A 15900-nucleotide genomic window follows, 5' to 3' on the forward strand; every position below is an offset into this window, starting at 1 on the left:
AAAATTTAATTTTAAATAACATATTTTTTCATCAAACATGCAAACTTTTATTTCTTTAAAAAAAAACCTAATAAAACCCCAAATAAGATCATGTATCTAGACCATTCTTCTAACAACATGAAAATTCTTCTCATACAAGTCTTTCTTTCTTATAATCATGAGCTAGTGTCGTCATTATCTTTTTGTTATCTCCATTGAACATTTTGCAAGAAAAATGTTGTATTCTTGGTATTTGTAATAGTAAGGTTGTTTTGTGTTCTTGTTATTCAAGTTATGAGGAACCTGTTAATTTTTTTGACCAAAACCATTTTAGATATATATAGCTAATAATTACTTTCTTAATTAGGAGGTAAAATTACTTTATTTGACTATATACAATTAATATGTAGGCCAGCTTTTCTAAAGTTATAATTATTTGGTACATTTGTGCCGAGTGAAACTCACATGTCTTCAATAATTGTCAAAGTGGACAATTGTGAGGTGAAACCAAATACATGTCTTTAATCTAGGAAGGAAAAATCAACATGAGATCTAAATTTCATTTTTAGCAAACAACACATGTAATTTTGATTAACTTGATTTTTTTTCATTTCTTTTTATCAAATGCAAGATCAATTTTAGTTAAGTCACAATTTTATATTACCCGGTAAAAATATTAAAATATGTTCTTGATAAGGATTGAAACCTAAACTTTTTTTTAAATGGTACATTTATATTAAAATTGATAAGAATCCTGACAACGGGAGACATTAGAAAAAAAAGAAAAGAACAGAAGAATAAAATATAACCACGTTACTCAATAATATCGAGCTCGTAGGTACTTGAGAAAAACGATTAACTTCTCGACCAACTTTATCGATTTTTCAAAACAAATCTCAAAGTAACATAATAATAGCATTATAAATAATACACATCGGACGAATACAATCATCGAAGGTTCGACGATTTTTCTCAAATCATATAGTTCACTAAAAAATAATTGAGATGATAACCCAAATTTGTATGCATATATATTATATAACTTTATCAATCCAAATATTTCAACATCGCCTAGTGAATCCCAACAATACTCTACAAAAGACTATAAATACTATTTATCCATCGACAATATAAAAGTACGTGAATTATTGATTCAATATATTCATGACAAATACACTTTATCATAATATAATTTTTTTTCAATGTACATATCATTTGTAGAAATTCTATAGTAAATAACTCACAAGTTTTATAAATATTTTAACTCCAACAAATTAAAACGTTAATTTAATATTAATTTATTATACCTCTCTACATATTTAAAAAATTAAATGTTGCCGACGTATGAATTCAATGATCGGAGTGGGCATGAGAGAGAACAATTAGCAATTGTCTTTTTTTTTTTTTTTTTTTTTTGAGATACTTATTTATATTATGTTAGGAAAAAAAAAAATCTTTCTAGTCAAAAAGGAAAAATTATAGTCCTAATTTTTTTTAAAGATATTTTTTAAGTTCGATTATTATAAAAAGAATAATCTTATTTATTTAAAGGGTTCATACTAGTCAGACAGAGAAGACAAAACTCGGATCATAAAAAAATATCTCATTTATTTATTTGATTAAACATATTTTGGGACGCGTAATATTAACAATATTATCCAACAAATGAATCCAGGCTATGTACGTAGAGTGTTCGTCAATTTGTTCCAAGTGGATCTAGAATTAAATGTGTGGCCACCGGGCAATGAATGCTAACTTATTAGTGATATTAAAATACTTTAAAATCCTCTATTTTTTAGTCTTTTTCAAATAAACCCTAAAGCAACAAACTCTAAAATTGAAAGCAAGGACAAAGACCAAACTCCTATATATATATATATTAATAGGGCAAGCAAATATTGATACAAACAACCAACTTAATTAAATCCAAAGTGAGAAATGGAGATTGCTCATGCAGTTGTGATGACATGCCCAGCTCAAGGTCACATTAAGGCCATGTTGAAGATGGCTAAGCTCCTACACCACAAGGGCTTCTACATCACCTTTGTGAACACCGAGTTCAACCACAACCGTTTCCTCAAGTCCCGAGGACCCCAAGCCCTAGATGGGGTTCCCGGTTTTCGATTCGAGACAATTCCGGATGGTATTCCACCTTCTAATGAGGACGCCACACAGGACCCGGAAGCCATCTGCCAAGCCATTCGCACCAATATGCTTTCTCCATTCAGGGAGCTCTTGTCAAGACTCAACCAAAGAGGGTCTCTATGTCCTCCGGTGACTTCCATCCTATCCGACTTCTTTACGCCGTTCACTATTGACGCTGCACGAGAACTAGGGATACCTGTGGTTCTATACTCTAGTTTTGGGGCTTGTGGTGTCTTTGGATGGGATCAATATCGTGTTCTCATGGAGAGGGGACTTACCCCACTTAAAGGTATAATAAACTTATCAAACACCTTATATTATGAGGGTAATAGCGACGGTCTGATTTACCGTCGCTAACATTAACAAATGGAGGTCATTAGACCATCTCCAACCCACCTGCAAACCCATCTCTATAATAAGTTTTAACCCTCCAACCCACCTGCAAACTCAACTTCATTTTGAGTTTTTCTGCAAATTCTCTCTCCTCCATACCCAAATTTGCAGGGACACTATTCACATACTCAAAACTTTTTAAAACTTTCATTTTAGTCCTTTTAGTTTGTTTTTAATTAATTTACATAACTTATTTATATTTTAATTTGTTTACCTATTTTATTTATTTATATTTTAATTTATTTATATAATTTATTTATATTTTAATTTATTTATATGTGCAATTCATGATAATTTTAATTTGTTTATATGATTAATTTATATTTAAATTTGTTTATATTTATATTTTATATTTTATAAGTATTATAAATTTATAATAATAAACAATATTGTATAAATAATTGATTTATAATTAGAATTTAAAAGTAATTAATAAGTTGTTGTAAAGTTATGGGTTTAATTTATAATTTTAGATAAATATATAGATAATATTGAAAAAATTAAAAATTATTATAAAAAGGAATATTCTGATAATATTCTTTTGAGTTTGAGTTTGGGTTTTTGGGTTGGAGATGAATTACTATTTGATGGGATGTTTACTGCATTTTGGGTTTGAGAATAGGTATTTGGGTTGGAGATGGTCTTAGTGAGGATATACAATAGCCACGTGTTTTGTTTATTTTTGGTAGAATAAGCAAAGAAAAAACAAATTGCAGCTAATATTTGTCAAATTTGCTAGATAGGAATCTACATTCTATGAAGCCATCAGTGCCAATGCATGTAGCCCTTCGAGCTTGAAAAGAATTACACATTTAGAGGTGGGAACTATATTAATTATAAAATAAACTAAGTTTTGAAGATGGTACATAGATTCAAACTGCGTGTAAGACGACAAATTTGATCCCGACAAACATATCTTCTTGTAGTTGCCCAATGTTCAGTTTGACAATTTTTTAAGATTACTGTAGATTTGATTCTCCTTGACTAAATATTACCCTTTTTTCTTTTTTCCTTCGTGACACAAAAATTGAAATTACTCTTTATTCGATTTTTTCCATCTACATGTTACTTTTTTATTTCCATCATGTTCACATCAAATTTGTTGTTTCTTATTGTAGAAAAATTGTTGTTTATTATTTTAGACCAAATGACCAACAATTAATCTAACAGTCTTGCCAAACATTTTCCAACTTAAATTTTGTGATGCCTTGTACAATTTATTCGTTTAGCTTTCAAAATACACTAAAGTATTTGCAACACACAATGAGATTTGTCGCTGATTCTCTGAATAAGTTGTACAAACTCAATATATATATATATATATGCAAAATGAACATTCATGCAGACGAGAGTGAGCTGACGGAAGAGTATTTAGACACTAAAGTGGATTGGCTACCGGGATTCGACAACCTTTGTCTGCGGGACCTACCCTCGTGTTTTCAAACCACCAACCCTGACCACTCAATCTTCAACTTAGCCATGGAAGCAGCCGAAGCAGTCCCACGAGCCTCCGCTATAGGCATCGAAACCTACGAAGACCTCGAGCCTAAAATTCTCAACCACTTCTCCACCAAATTCCCAAAAGTTTTGGCCGTGGGTCCTCTTCAGTTACTCCTCAACCAAATATCGCTGCATGACCTTGACTCTGTCGGGTATGGTTAATGTTAATGATTGTTTTTTATAAACTTAATAATTGATCATTATCTTTAACAACCACAACAACAGGTATAATCTCTGGCCGGAGGCGGCGGAATGCCTGGAGTGGCTGGACACGATGGGAGACAACACCGTGGTATATGTCAACTTCGGTAGCATCACCCTGGTGACTCCACAACAACTGATCGAATTCGCGTGGGGTCTAGCCAACAGCAACAAACACTTCATGTGGATCATCAGACCTGATCTGGTCATGGGCGAGTCTGCAGTTCTACCACCCGAGTTCTTCAAAGAAACTAAAGGGAGATGTTTGATCGCAAGCTGGTGCGACCAAGAACAGGTCCTCAACCACCCTGCGGTGGGAGGATTCCTGACTCACAGCGGATGGAATTCGACAATCGAGAGCCTGTCTGCAGGTGTGCCGATGATTTGCTGGCCTTTCTTCGCGGATCAACAGACGAATTGTAGACATGCTTGTGAGGAGTGGAAGGTGGCTCTACAGATTGATAATGATGTGAAGAGAGTTGAAGTAGAGAAGCTTGTAAATGATTTAATGGATGGGGAGAAAGGGAAGGAGATGAGGGACAAGGCTTTGGAGTGGAGGAGGCTGGCATATGTGGCCACAGCTCAAGATGGCTCATCCTCCATTAATTTGGACAAGTTGATTAATGTCTTATTGGCCAAGGTCTAGGTTGTGCGGTTTGAATCTACGTTAATGCTCATGTGTCGCTTCAGCACCTGAAAACAAAATATATATAATTAATTTTTTGGGGTAAGGATTTGAAATTATTAATTTCCTATTTTAAATGTTTTATATATCTCAATATTTTAAATTAAAATTAATATTGAATTATTTATCCACTGGTTAGTATAATAATTTTTTTACATTATTAACTCCAGCTCTTAAGTACATTTTTTAATTTATTTCATCTATTCTCAACTCTGAATTATAGAACGATATTTCTTCTTAAATTTAATTCATGATCCATATTAATTTATGCATTATTGTGATAAATATAAAAAATAATTCCAATCATAATTAGTATGAACAATAATAATATTTGTGTTTTTTTTTGTCTGGAAAAGAAACTGAAAAAAGAGGGGCCGAAGTTTGGGATAGTGAAAAAGAAATATGGAGGACTCATGAGTGTTTTGTTTCTTCAAACATTATTCTCGTTTCCTAATCTGATTTTCTTTTAAAACTTTTATAATTTTAAATTTTAAGATTTTATAAATTTAAAATAAAATATTGTTTATTTTAAATAAATAGATTATGTAATTAATTTTGTAGTTATATTTTTTCTCATTAATTTGTTATTTTAATTTAAAATTAATTCAATTTTATAAGTGGCTAAGAATTAATTAAGTCAACTCTTTTAGATTTTATGTGACAGCTGACCGCTGCTAGATATTATTGTGGGCAAGAGATAAATAACAATTGTTGAAATACAAATATACACTTAAGAACTTGTCGGTTATAGATTATTTATATATATATATATATATATATATATATATATATATATATATATATATATATATATATATATATATATTTACTTATTTTTCCCCTATGTTAAAGAATGAAAAGTCATGTATATATCCACTATTATCCGTGGATAAAAAATTCTATTTTTATTTTTCCTGTGGAAAATTCTAGCTTGAAAAAACAAGGAAAATACCCATCCACATCTACTATTATCCATTAGGACATATATGGAACAATTCTAATTTGTCATTCTCTCCTTCAAATCGTTATTTCTTTATTAAGCTTGTTTGATATTAGATTATTTAATTATTTCAAACAATATTGTCTCAATTATTATCTTTTTTTTCTGAATGATTGTATCGATCCTCTTTTTTAAAATTAAATACATCAATTTAAAGTTTTCATTTTTATTTTTATTAGAACTTATGATAAATTATGTCCTAAATTATTTTGTGATATTTATTTTTACCACAACTTTTGGGTCTTCTTAAAAGCCTAGGGACCAAGCAATTTAATCCAAATCACATTAAAAGGGATGGTGTCCCTTCTCAGGTTACAACAAATTTATCTATTTTTTGCATTATATATTTATTTTCAATTATTCAATCATTCCATTGTAACCAAAATATTTTTTATTTTTTTTATAAAATTTAAATTTTAAATACAAAATATATAATAATAATTTAATAAATTAATAAATTAAAATTCTTAACAACTTATTTTTTAATCAAATAAAAAATAATGAAAATTAAGTCAAGTCCTCCGTTTTCATTAACAACGTTTTCAAAATTCTTCCTTTAATTATTATGGATAAAGTTTCTGTGGGACACTAGTATTTTCTTTTCAATAGAGTTGTTTCATACGATAGTATAAGGTTTTTACTAAGATTTTTTTTCTCAAGTGGAGTTCTAAGTGCTAACTAATGATAGATGCATGAGCAATGAACTTATCTTGGTTAATTGATCGTTTATATATGTCTCAAGAAGGTGGAGTCGACCCAACATTTTTTTTTACATTGTAAAGTGTCGTTAGTATTTGAAGTTTTCTTTGGAGCATTACTAGTATTCATTGGATTATGTCGGAAATCATTGGTGTGTTAGAAAATGTGAATTCATGTGGTTAGATTTGCGGGTCTAAGACATTAAAACTATATCCTTATTATTTCTGGTGAATAATTTAGTTAGAAAGTAATCGCAAAATCTTTAACAATCTCAAACGCCTGTTGCATATCCTTTACAATGCTATCATTTTGGCATGATATGAAATATAATCTAGAAAACTAACAAATTCGGTCGGAAATCTCATTGCACTTATCTTCACACACATTATTTTTCGTTATTTTTGATTGAATTAATTTTCACAATTGTTATGTCTTTATGTTGTTTTTAAATAACTATTATTTTATAATATTATTACATTTAATCATTTTTAACTAAAAAATAAAAAATAATTATAATAATATTTCTCCACCTTTAATTATTTGGTACAATTCTGTCAAGTAAAACCCACATGTCTTTAATAATTGTCAGGTGACCTTTAATAAAGGGACCCAACCTATGTCCCTCCTTTAAAAAAAAAATATATATATATATAAATATATATATAAAAATATAAAAGTGTTAATCAGTGATGATTTTAATTATGACACAAATATAGAAATAAAATATTTGATATATATGAATAAAATATAGATGGATTTTTCTTCACCCTTAAAACTTTTTCTCTATTATGTAATATACTACATTTTTTTTTTAATTCTCATCGTCCAGAAATGGACAAAGGGATAAATTCATATTTTTTTTTAGGTTAGTCATAATAAAAAAAAATAGTGATAAAAAAATATATTTGAAACAACTATATATATAAAAAATGGGAGAATAGATTAAGAATGTAGTCCACAAACACACTTAACCATTTAATTAGGCGGAAAACTTATCGCCTGACACACTCGGACCCAGGATGAGAATATCCACATCTTATTGCCACTAGACTAAAAGAAGGGATTTAAAACAACTATATTATATAGTCATGTTGATAACGTGTTGTAAAATAACGTACTATTAACTTGGGTTTATATAATATTCTATTGAAACTTATGGAAAATCTATAGAAGATAATGTAGTTAATGAAACATCTTTCAATTATATAACTTCTGGAAAATCTTGGAACCGAAATGAGATTGTAGTTGATAATATAATTGCATATAATGTTGCACTCGATGTAATAAAAAATGATGAGGATTCTAAACCAAAATTAGTTGATGAATGTAGGAAAAGAAATGATTGGCCAAAATGGAAAGAAACAATTCAGTAAATAAAAAAAAGTATTCGGCCCAATAATCCAAACACCGAAAAATGTAAAGCTAGTTGGCTACAGAGAAAATAATAAAATTCTCAGATACAAAACAAGGCTTGTAGTCCAAGGTTTTTCCCAGAGACTGAGAATTGATTTTGAGGAAACATATTCCCCGATCATGGATGAGATAACATTCAAATATCTTGTGAGCCTAGTAGTAATTGCTTATCTTTATGCCATTTTAGAAAAAGATATCTATATGAAAATCCTAGAAGGATTTAAGATGTTTGATTCATGCAAATCAAAGCCCAAAGAAATTTACTCTATTAAATTGCAAAAATCATTGCAAATATGGTATAATCGCCTTAGTGAAATTTTGATGAAAGAATATTATGTGAATGACCCAATTTGTACATGTGTTTTTATATAGAAAAATAGGTCTGAATTTGTTTATTTTAATTTTATTGGAACTCTCGAGGAGTTGCGAACAACTGTTAATATTTGAAAAAGGAATTCGAAATCAAAGATTTTGGAAAAACCAAATCTTGCTTTGGATTACAAATTGAGCATTCGCAAATGGCATATTCATCCATCATTCAACTTATACCCAAAAGGTATTGAAGCATTTTTGGATGGATTTTTCTTACCCGCTAAGTACATCAATGGTCGTCCGAGCACTTGATCCTGAAAAAGATCCATTTAAGACAAAAGAAGAAAATGAGGAAGAACTTGGCACAAAAATATCTTATTTAAGTGTTATCGGTGCACTAATGTATATTGTGTTTGCTGTAAATTTATTTATTAAGATTCAGTTCTTGTCCTACTCGACGACATTGGAATGACATAAAGCACATTTTTCGTTATCTCCAATGGACAATTGACCTCGGGTTATTTTATTCAAAAGACTCTCGACTAGATTTAATTGGCTATGCTGATGTCGGATATTTATATGATCCACACAAAGCTAAACCTCAGACTATATATGTTTTTATGTGTGGTGGAACAATTATCGGATGGAGATCTATGAAGCAAACTTTAACAGCTACTTCATCAAATCATGTTGAAATATTAGAAATACACGAGGCTAACCGAGAATGTACGTATTTGGTTGAGGTCAATTTTACATCACATTCTAAAGAGAAAATTCTCCCTAACAGTTTTTGTTTGAGGATATATAAAAAAAATTGGTAAAATAATTTAAAGAGTATTATAAAATAAAATAAAATATAATAAATTAAAATATAAAATATTTAGTAATTTAATTAATAAATTAAATGATACGATATAAAAGAAAACTAATAAAATGATACTTAGATTTATGTATTTAATAATGTTGCTATGACCTTGGATCATTTTGTGATTTATTGTTGTTGTTTTCTTCCATTGGTATTTAATGTTTTTCTTTTAAGTGTATAGAAAGTGTGATTTTTCTCATGAACTTAATTAGAGTCAGGTTTATTTGTTTAGGACATCTTATAACTTGAATTGAAGGCTTCATACTTCCCAATGCATGACCTTTTATAGGTATATTCCCTTAATATATTTTGAGTTTCATAATTTGTAGTCATATTAATTTTTTTTTATATATTTTTAAGATTTTATAAATTATTTTAATTTTACGATTTACATAAATAAATTAATTTTATTTTCAAATTTAAAATAAGTTATTATTTATTTAAATTAATGAATTATTTAATTAATTTTATAGTAATTAATAAATTTCATTAATTTCTTATTGTAATTTTTATATATAAATACAAATATTTTAAAGTAAATATTAATCATTTAAAATTAATTCAATTTTAAAAGTGGCCAAGAAGAATTGAAGTCAACTCTTCTAAATTATCTGACAGCTGACCGCTAGGCAAGGGACCGATTAACAAATATGCTTGAAATACAGATCATCATTAGTAATTGAGGTATTTCAATATTTTTATCTAAAAAAATTTTAAAATATTTTAACTTTATAATCAATTAATTTATTAATTAAAATATTAAAATTATCTTATATTTTAAATTATTATTTTCATTTTATCGTTATATAGATTTTTTTTTACCAAAATTACCCTTTCTCTTTTTAAATTTTTATTTTAAAAATTAATTTATATTAAAATAAAATAAAAAGATAATTATAGTATTTCTAAAGAGATTAATTACATGGTTATGGATTGAAATGATATATTGTGTTTATGAAAAAAAAAACTTCTCAACGAGGCCCAAGTTATTTTAGGGAAAAAAAAATCTACACAATCTCAAAATTTCAAAATCACCACCAATTTTTTGTAAAATAAATAACTTAAATTATATTTAAATAACCTAAGTTATATTTAAATAACCTGAATCCAAACCAGGCGGATTATTTAAATAAACCTCATATATATATATATATATATATATATATATATATATATATAATATCAATAAATTACAAATCAAATGTTCCAACCGATCATAATGATTTTATACCATTAGATTAAATGATCAACAATTGAATTAGTTTATTGCAAACGGTTGGCTGACTTTCGTAAAGTCCAACTGAGGAAAACAAAAGAAATCAAGAAGATGGTTGACAATTAAATAAGTAAAAATAAATGGGAAGAATATCAATTTTATCATCGACCTATAATGCAATATGATATACATTTTTTTTTTTAGTTTATGAGGAAGCTTGACTGAGCAAAAAGGTTTATACGACTGTAGTTGAACTTAATGTTCATCTATATCACTGGTTAACAAAAACATTAAAGTCCGTTAAATTTTTTTTGTGTGTTAAATGATGATATGTATGATTGAAATGTCATTTTTTAAAATTAATATATATATATATTATATTTTTATTTATAATTTCTAAATTATAAAATTTTTATATTTTCAGAGACATTAATCAAATAATCTAGACATTTTGAGAGACACTAAAAATAATTTACTTTTTTTAAATTAATATATTTTCAACATTTATTTTTATTAACGGATTTTATTATTTAAAAATGTTATTAAAAATATATTAATTAAAAAAAATGTATTATTGTTAATATTTCTCAAAATGTATAATTGGTTTGATTAATGACTTTGAAAATGTAAATTAAGTTTTATTATTTAAAAATAGTGAATAAAAATAAATATATAATATATATTAATTTAAAAAAAAATGACAGTCAATCACATATGTCATCATTTAACGGAAAACTTAACGGGTTTGAATGTTTTTGTCCAGCAGTAACATAGATGAACATTACACTCAACTATAGTATTATGAACGAACAAAAATTAGTTCAGTGATATACGTACGTGAATATTCCGTTATAGTTCGATGATAAAATTGCAATAAGTATTTAATAAGTAGAATGGGACGGGTTTAAAACAAAAAAGAATTTCAATAAATATTTGTCAAATAATATGGAGAAATAACAAGAAGTTAGGATTAGTGAGTCCAATTATATTTAGAAATAGTGACGTTTCCGTCTCATTCTCTTGTACTTATTACACGTCTAATTTTTGGTTCAATAGTGACGGATAATTAATTCGTCCCTAATGCAAATGACAACGGTCTATTTTATGCTAGTGACGGAATTACCGACGGTTATATATAAGGGCATATTCAAGGTTATATTCATTTTTGCAAGGCGTTAAGAGGTCATATTCAGAACTGCTTAATTAATTTACTGTGTGTTACGTTAAGGCCCTTTCATGGAAATGTGTTTAAAGATGATAACTTTTATAGTTTATGTGGATGAGATGTTATTGACAATAAACTTGTCTTTAAATCTCTGCAAATACAAAAACGTCAATGTCATTGATTGAAACATTATTCTTGGTAGGTTTGATTGGAATTGAAATTAAAATTAGAATTAGAATTAAATTATAATTTAATTTCTTATGTTTGAAAAATTATAAAATTATAAAATTTTAATTCAATTCTAGAATTTCTCAAATGTTAAGAGTTTTTGTCTAGATGTTAATTTTTATCGGAAAAAAAATATCGGTTCAACACGTTAACAATTTTGTAAATAATAAAATAATAATACATTTTTTTTATAGAAAACATAAAAAAAAATTATAATTTCAAACTAGAAAAAGTAAAATTAAATTATAAAACACATTGATTTGAATTCATTAGAATTTCAATTCTTAATCTTAAATGGTTTACCAAATTTAAGAATTGAAATTACAACCCTCAATTTCAATTCCATGATTATCAAACAGAACTTTCAAATAATTACGTCAAACATCTTTCATTAAAAAATGGGCATGTATATAAGAAAATTGTTGAAAAACTATTTTGTTTTTCTTACAATCTTTGTATGTAGGATGGTGTTGTGTTTTATTATTTAGTTATATTTTTGATTGAATCATTTTGTCTATTGAGAGATCTATTGTCATTGGTATTCAATATTTTCTTATGAATTTAGAGTCGTTTTATTTGTTTAGGATATCTTACAACTTGAATTGTAAGGCATCTAACTTTTTCCAATGCAGGATATTTTATATGTATATTGAGTTTCATAATTTGTAGTCATCATAAAGATATGAATCTATTTCCCCCCAAAAAAAATATGAAACTACTTTCCAAGATATGATGACGACATTCAACTATCAGACTTGTTTTCTAAGAGTTATTTGAATAAATTTGAATTATTTGTAAAAAAATTGATGTTGATTTTGAGAAAGTAAATTTTTTTGATAAAAAGATTTTAAAGATAATATATATAATGATAAATAATTTATTTAAACTTAATAATTGTGCAATGATTTGTTCTAAGGGATGGTATTTCTTTTATGAATGAAATTTCAAAGTTGATTAAAATATATGTTGCTATAGTATTATTGCACATTTTATCAATAATTATTCACGTGGATTTATTTAGTTATTTATTTATTTATTTTTTTTGAAGTTGGCAAATACTTATAGTTATGCCTCACCCTCTTATATTAATATGGTCTTAGATTAACAATTTTGAGTTGGATGAGACATTTTATCATATTTTTATTCATTGTTATTTTTTATAAAAATATGAGTATTTGTTTTTTTAAAATGTTACATGTATATTAAAAATAATGAAAAAAATCGTTTAATTAACATAATATGAAGAAAAAAAATACTTAATAAGTTATTGAGCTCGTAAATTCTCGAGAAAAACGATTAAATCTCCGATATACTCTACCTACATTTTTGAACGAATCTCAGAAAGTTTCATAATAATAGTATTATGAATATACGTATCGAACGACTACGATTATTGAAAGTTTGAAAAAAAAAAATAAGTATTTGAGATTCACTAGATGAATTATTCATAAATCTATTAATTAAATTTTGTTGTGAGGTGTGAATTGGATTTGATATTACTTTATTTTAATTCATTGGAATTTAAAAGTCAGATATTGATCTGTATTTAAAGGCTATACAACTTATTGTTAGTTTATTTAATCTAAATCTTTAATCCTTAAGTCTATAATCTATATACTCTATGTCGATAAATTGAGATAAATTGTAATTGCGGAAATATACCTGGATCTTGAATGAAGAACGGTCCATTAAGTCGTTCTTCGTTATTCTCTTCTTCTTGATCTTCTCTAGATCTTGGATCTTCTTGTTCTGAATCTGGACCTGGATCGGAATGTGGATCTTCTTGTTCTATATTTGGACCTGGATCAGAATGTCTGATGTGGGTGGGGTTTAAGTCTTCCAACCCTATATCGATAGCCTTTTTTTTGTTCTTGAGAGATGAACCTAAAACCTTATTGTTCGATGAGAGAAACAAATTAGGTAGACTATCTATATGGGTTGGGGACCTAGCCCTAATATACTCATTTATTATTCGGCCCATCAACGAAATAATAAATGGTATTTTTGCTTCTACACAAATCTGACCCCATATTTATTATAGATGTCTAAATAAGCCCATAACTTTTATACTTTAATAGATCACTTTAATTAGGCTTTAATCTTTATTATGGTAACAACTAATATACAATTATTAAATAATATATGTACCCAAATATTGAAAATAATTCAAACAATCTCCCACTTGGGTCATATAATATTTCCTTCAATTATATACTATAACCTTAAGAGCTCAATATATTGTTATCATTTCTAAATACATCTATATCAATCTCGTCCATCAATTATATCAACATAGGATTAAAGTGATTTTTGTTACATTAGTTCTTAACTAAACCCTCAATAGTCACATATGTCAATACAATCAAATGACATAGATTAAACATGGGTGTGTAGTGTGGATTAACATGTAGTGTGATCTTTAACATGTCTAATACCAACTGGTCCTCCTTTATTCCTTATAGAGATCAATCTGAATAGCTTTATAATCTTGATTTCTTTAAAAACTAAATCTTTAATTTCTTTAGAGACTGATTCTTTAATGTGCACATAAATTCCAAATTTTATTTATACAAGCATCACAATACAAACTCCCACTAAAACTGTATATCATCTAAATATGCAATATCAATATGAACAATATGTTCATGAAAGACCTCAGATATCAAATATTTAGGGAACTGGTCCGTAATTTTAGAGTTTGTCCAAATATGCTCAATAGATAAGTAAACATTATGAATTCTTTATTTTCCAAATAGTTCGACTTAGTCGAACTCATATTACTCTTAAAGTAAAAGAACTGCAAATTATTGTCACGTAATATCTTTAGTGGTTTTTCTATATCATTCATAATTTGCAACCCCGTGATAAAACTTTGCAGTCAGATTCTTTAATTGGATGTCACAAAACACCTAATAAATTCTGTCATCAACTTAAAATAATTCGAGTGTCTACTTAACACTCTTCCAAAAAATTAATTCTTTAAACTAAAATGATGTGGCACGAATTTTCGACTATTTTAGTATCCAACAAAATTAGAATCAATATACCAAATGATCTCTATCCGATTCGATTTCACTATATGAGTATGTAATATTTTGTTCTTAAAATGTCACATTACTTGTTTGGTTGCTTTCTTAATGATCCAAACCAGGATCCTTCAAGTATTTATCCAACATCATAATTATACTTAATTTCTTGATTCATATAATCTTGAGCATACATTAGACTCTTGTTTAAGGAGTCTTTTGTATATATATATATATTTTTAAGCCTAACATTGAAATACTTATGAGACTAATTTTGTCTCTAAACCTTTTAGAATATCCAACAATTAACAATTCTTTAGTCCAATTTATTTTCTTTAGGCCTGTAAAGCCTAACCTTAACTAGACAACCCCAAAAAGAATTATTAGTTATTTTAATTGAAACGTTTTTCATATATAAGTTGTAGTTATTTAATTATTCTCTCCAAATAAATTTATTATATGGAGATATGTCCTAAATGTTTGTTTCTAAATAAAGAGTTTCTGAAATTGTTCCTTAATTCTTTATCTTTAATTTGAATTGTCATTGTTCACGTCGATGTTTCTTTCACAATCAATTGATTTTTAACAACTAACTCAACCATACATTAACACACTCACTTTAGATAGTAACACCTAAGTTCCAATCAAATGTGTCTGAGTACTATAGTTAAATTACTCTTAGAACAAACAAAACAAACTTAAAATATGTATTCTTTTATGCATCACTTTCTTTAGTAATTTTCTTTTAGGTGCAATATCTGCGATTCTTACAACCTCATTTCTTTATTATCGTTTAAGATATTTGCTAAGTGAACACTATTTATGTTATTTTTTGTTTCAATCTTTTATTTTCTTATACACAATTGATGTGAGTTCATATAGAGACTAAGTCTCCCTTTAGACAACTACAATTCACATCAATTAACTTAAGTGTGAATAAGAAAATCCAAATTAAATGCATGAGAATACATTAGTGCAATTCTAACTTTAATGCATTTAATTTTGAAACAAAATAAAACATATATTATGGTGTATTTCTTATGATATCTTTAGTCTAAAAATACCCTTAGCAA

The 15900-nt window shown here is 27.3% G+C and overlaps 1 protein-coding gene across 1 annotated transcript; it reads left to right on the forward strand.

Moving 5' to 3' along the window:
• Window positions 1-1917: 1917 nt before the first annotated feature.
• LOC124924985 (7-deoxyloganetin glucosyltransferase-like) lies at window positions 1918-4864 on the forward strand. The gene is made up of 3 exons (XM_047464965.1): window positions 1918-2413; window positions 3863-4169; window positions 4243-4864. The coding sequence occupies exons 1-3, from the start codon at window positions 1918-1920 to the stop codon at window positions 4862-4864; spliced, it is 1425 nt and encodes a 474-aa protein (XP_047320921.1).
• Window positions 4865-15900: the final 11036 nt, after the last annotated feature.

This window comes from Impatiens glandulifera, chromosome 2 (genome assembly GCF_907164915.1).
Source record: "Impatiens glandulifera chromosome 2, dImpGla2.1, whole genome shotgun sequence".
Classification (NCBI taxonomy): Eukaryota; Viridiplantae; Streptophyta; class Magnoliopsida; order Ericales; family Balsaminaceae; genus Impatiens; species Impatiens glandulifera.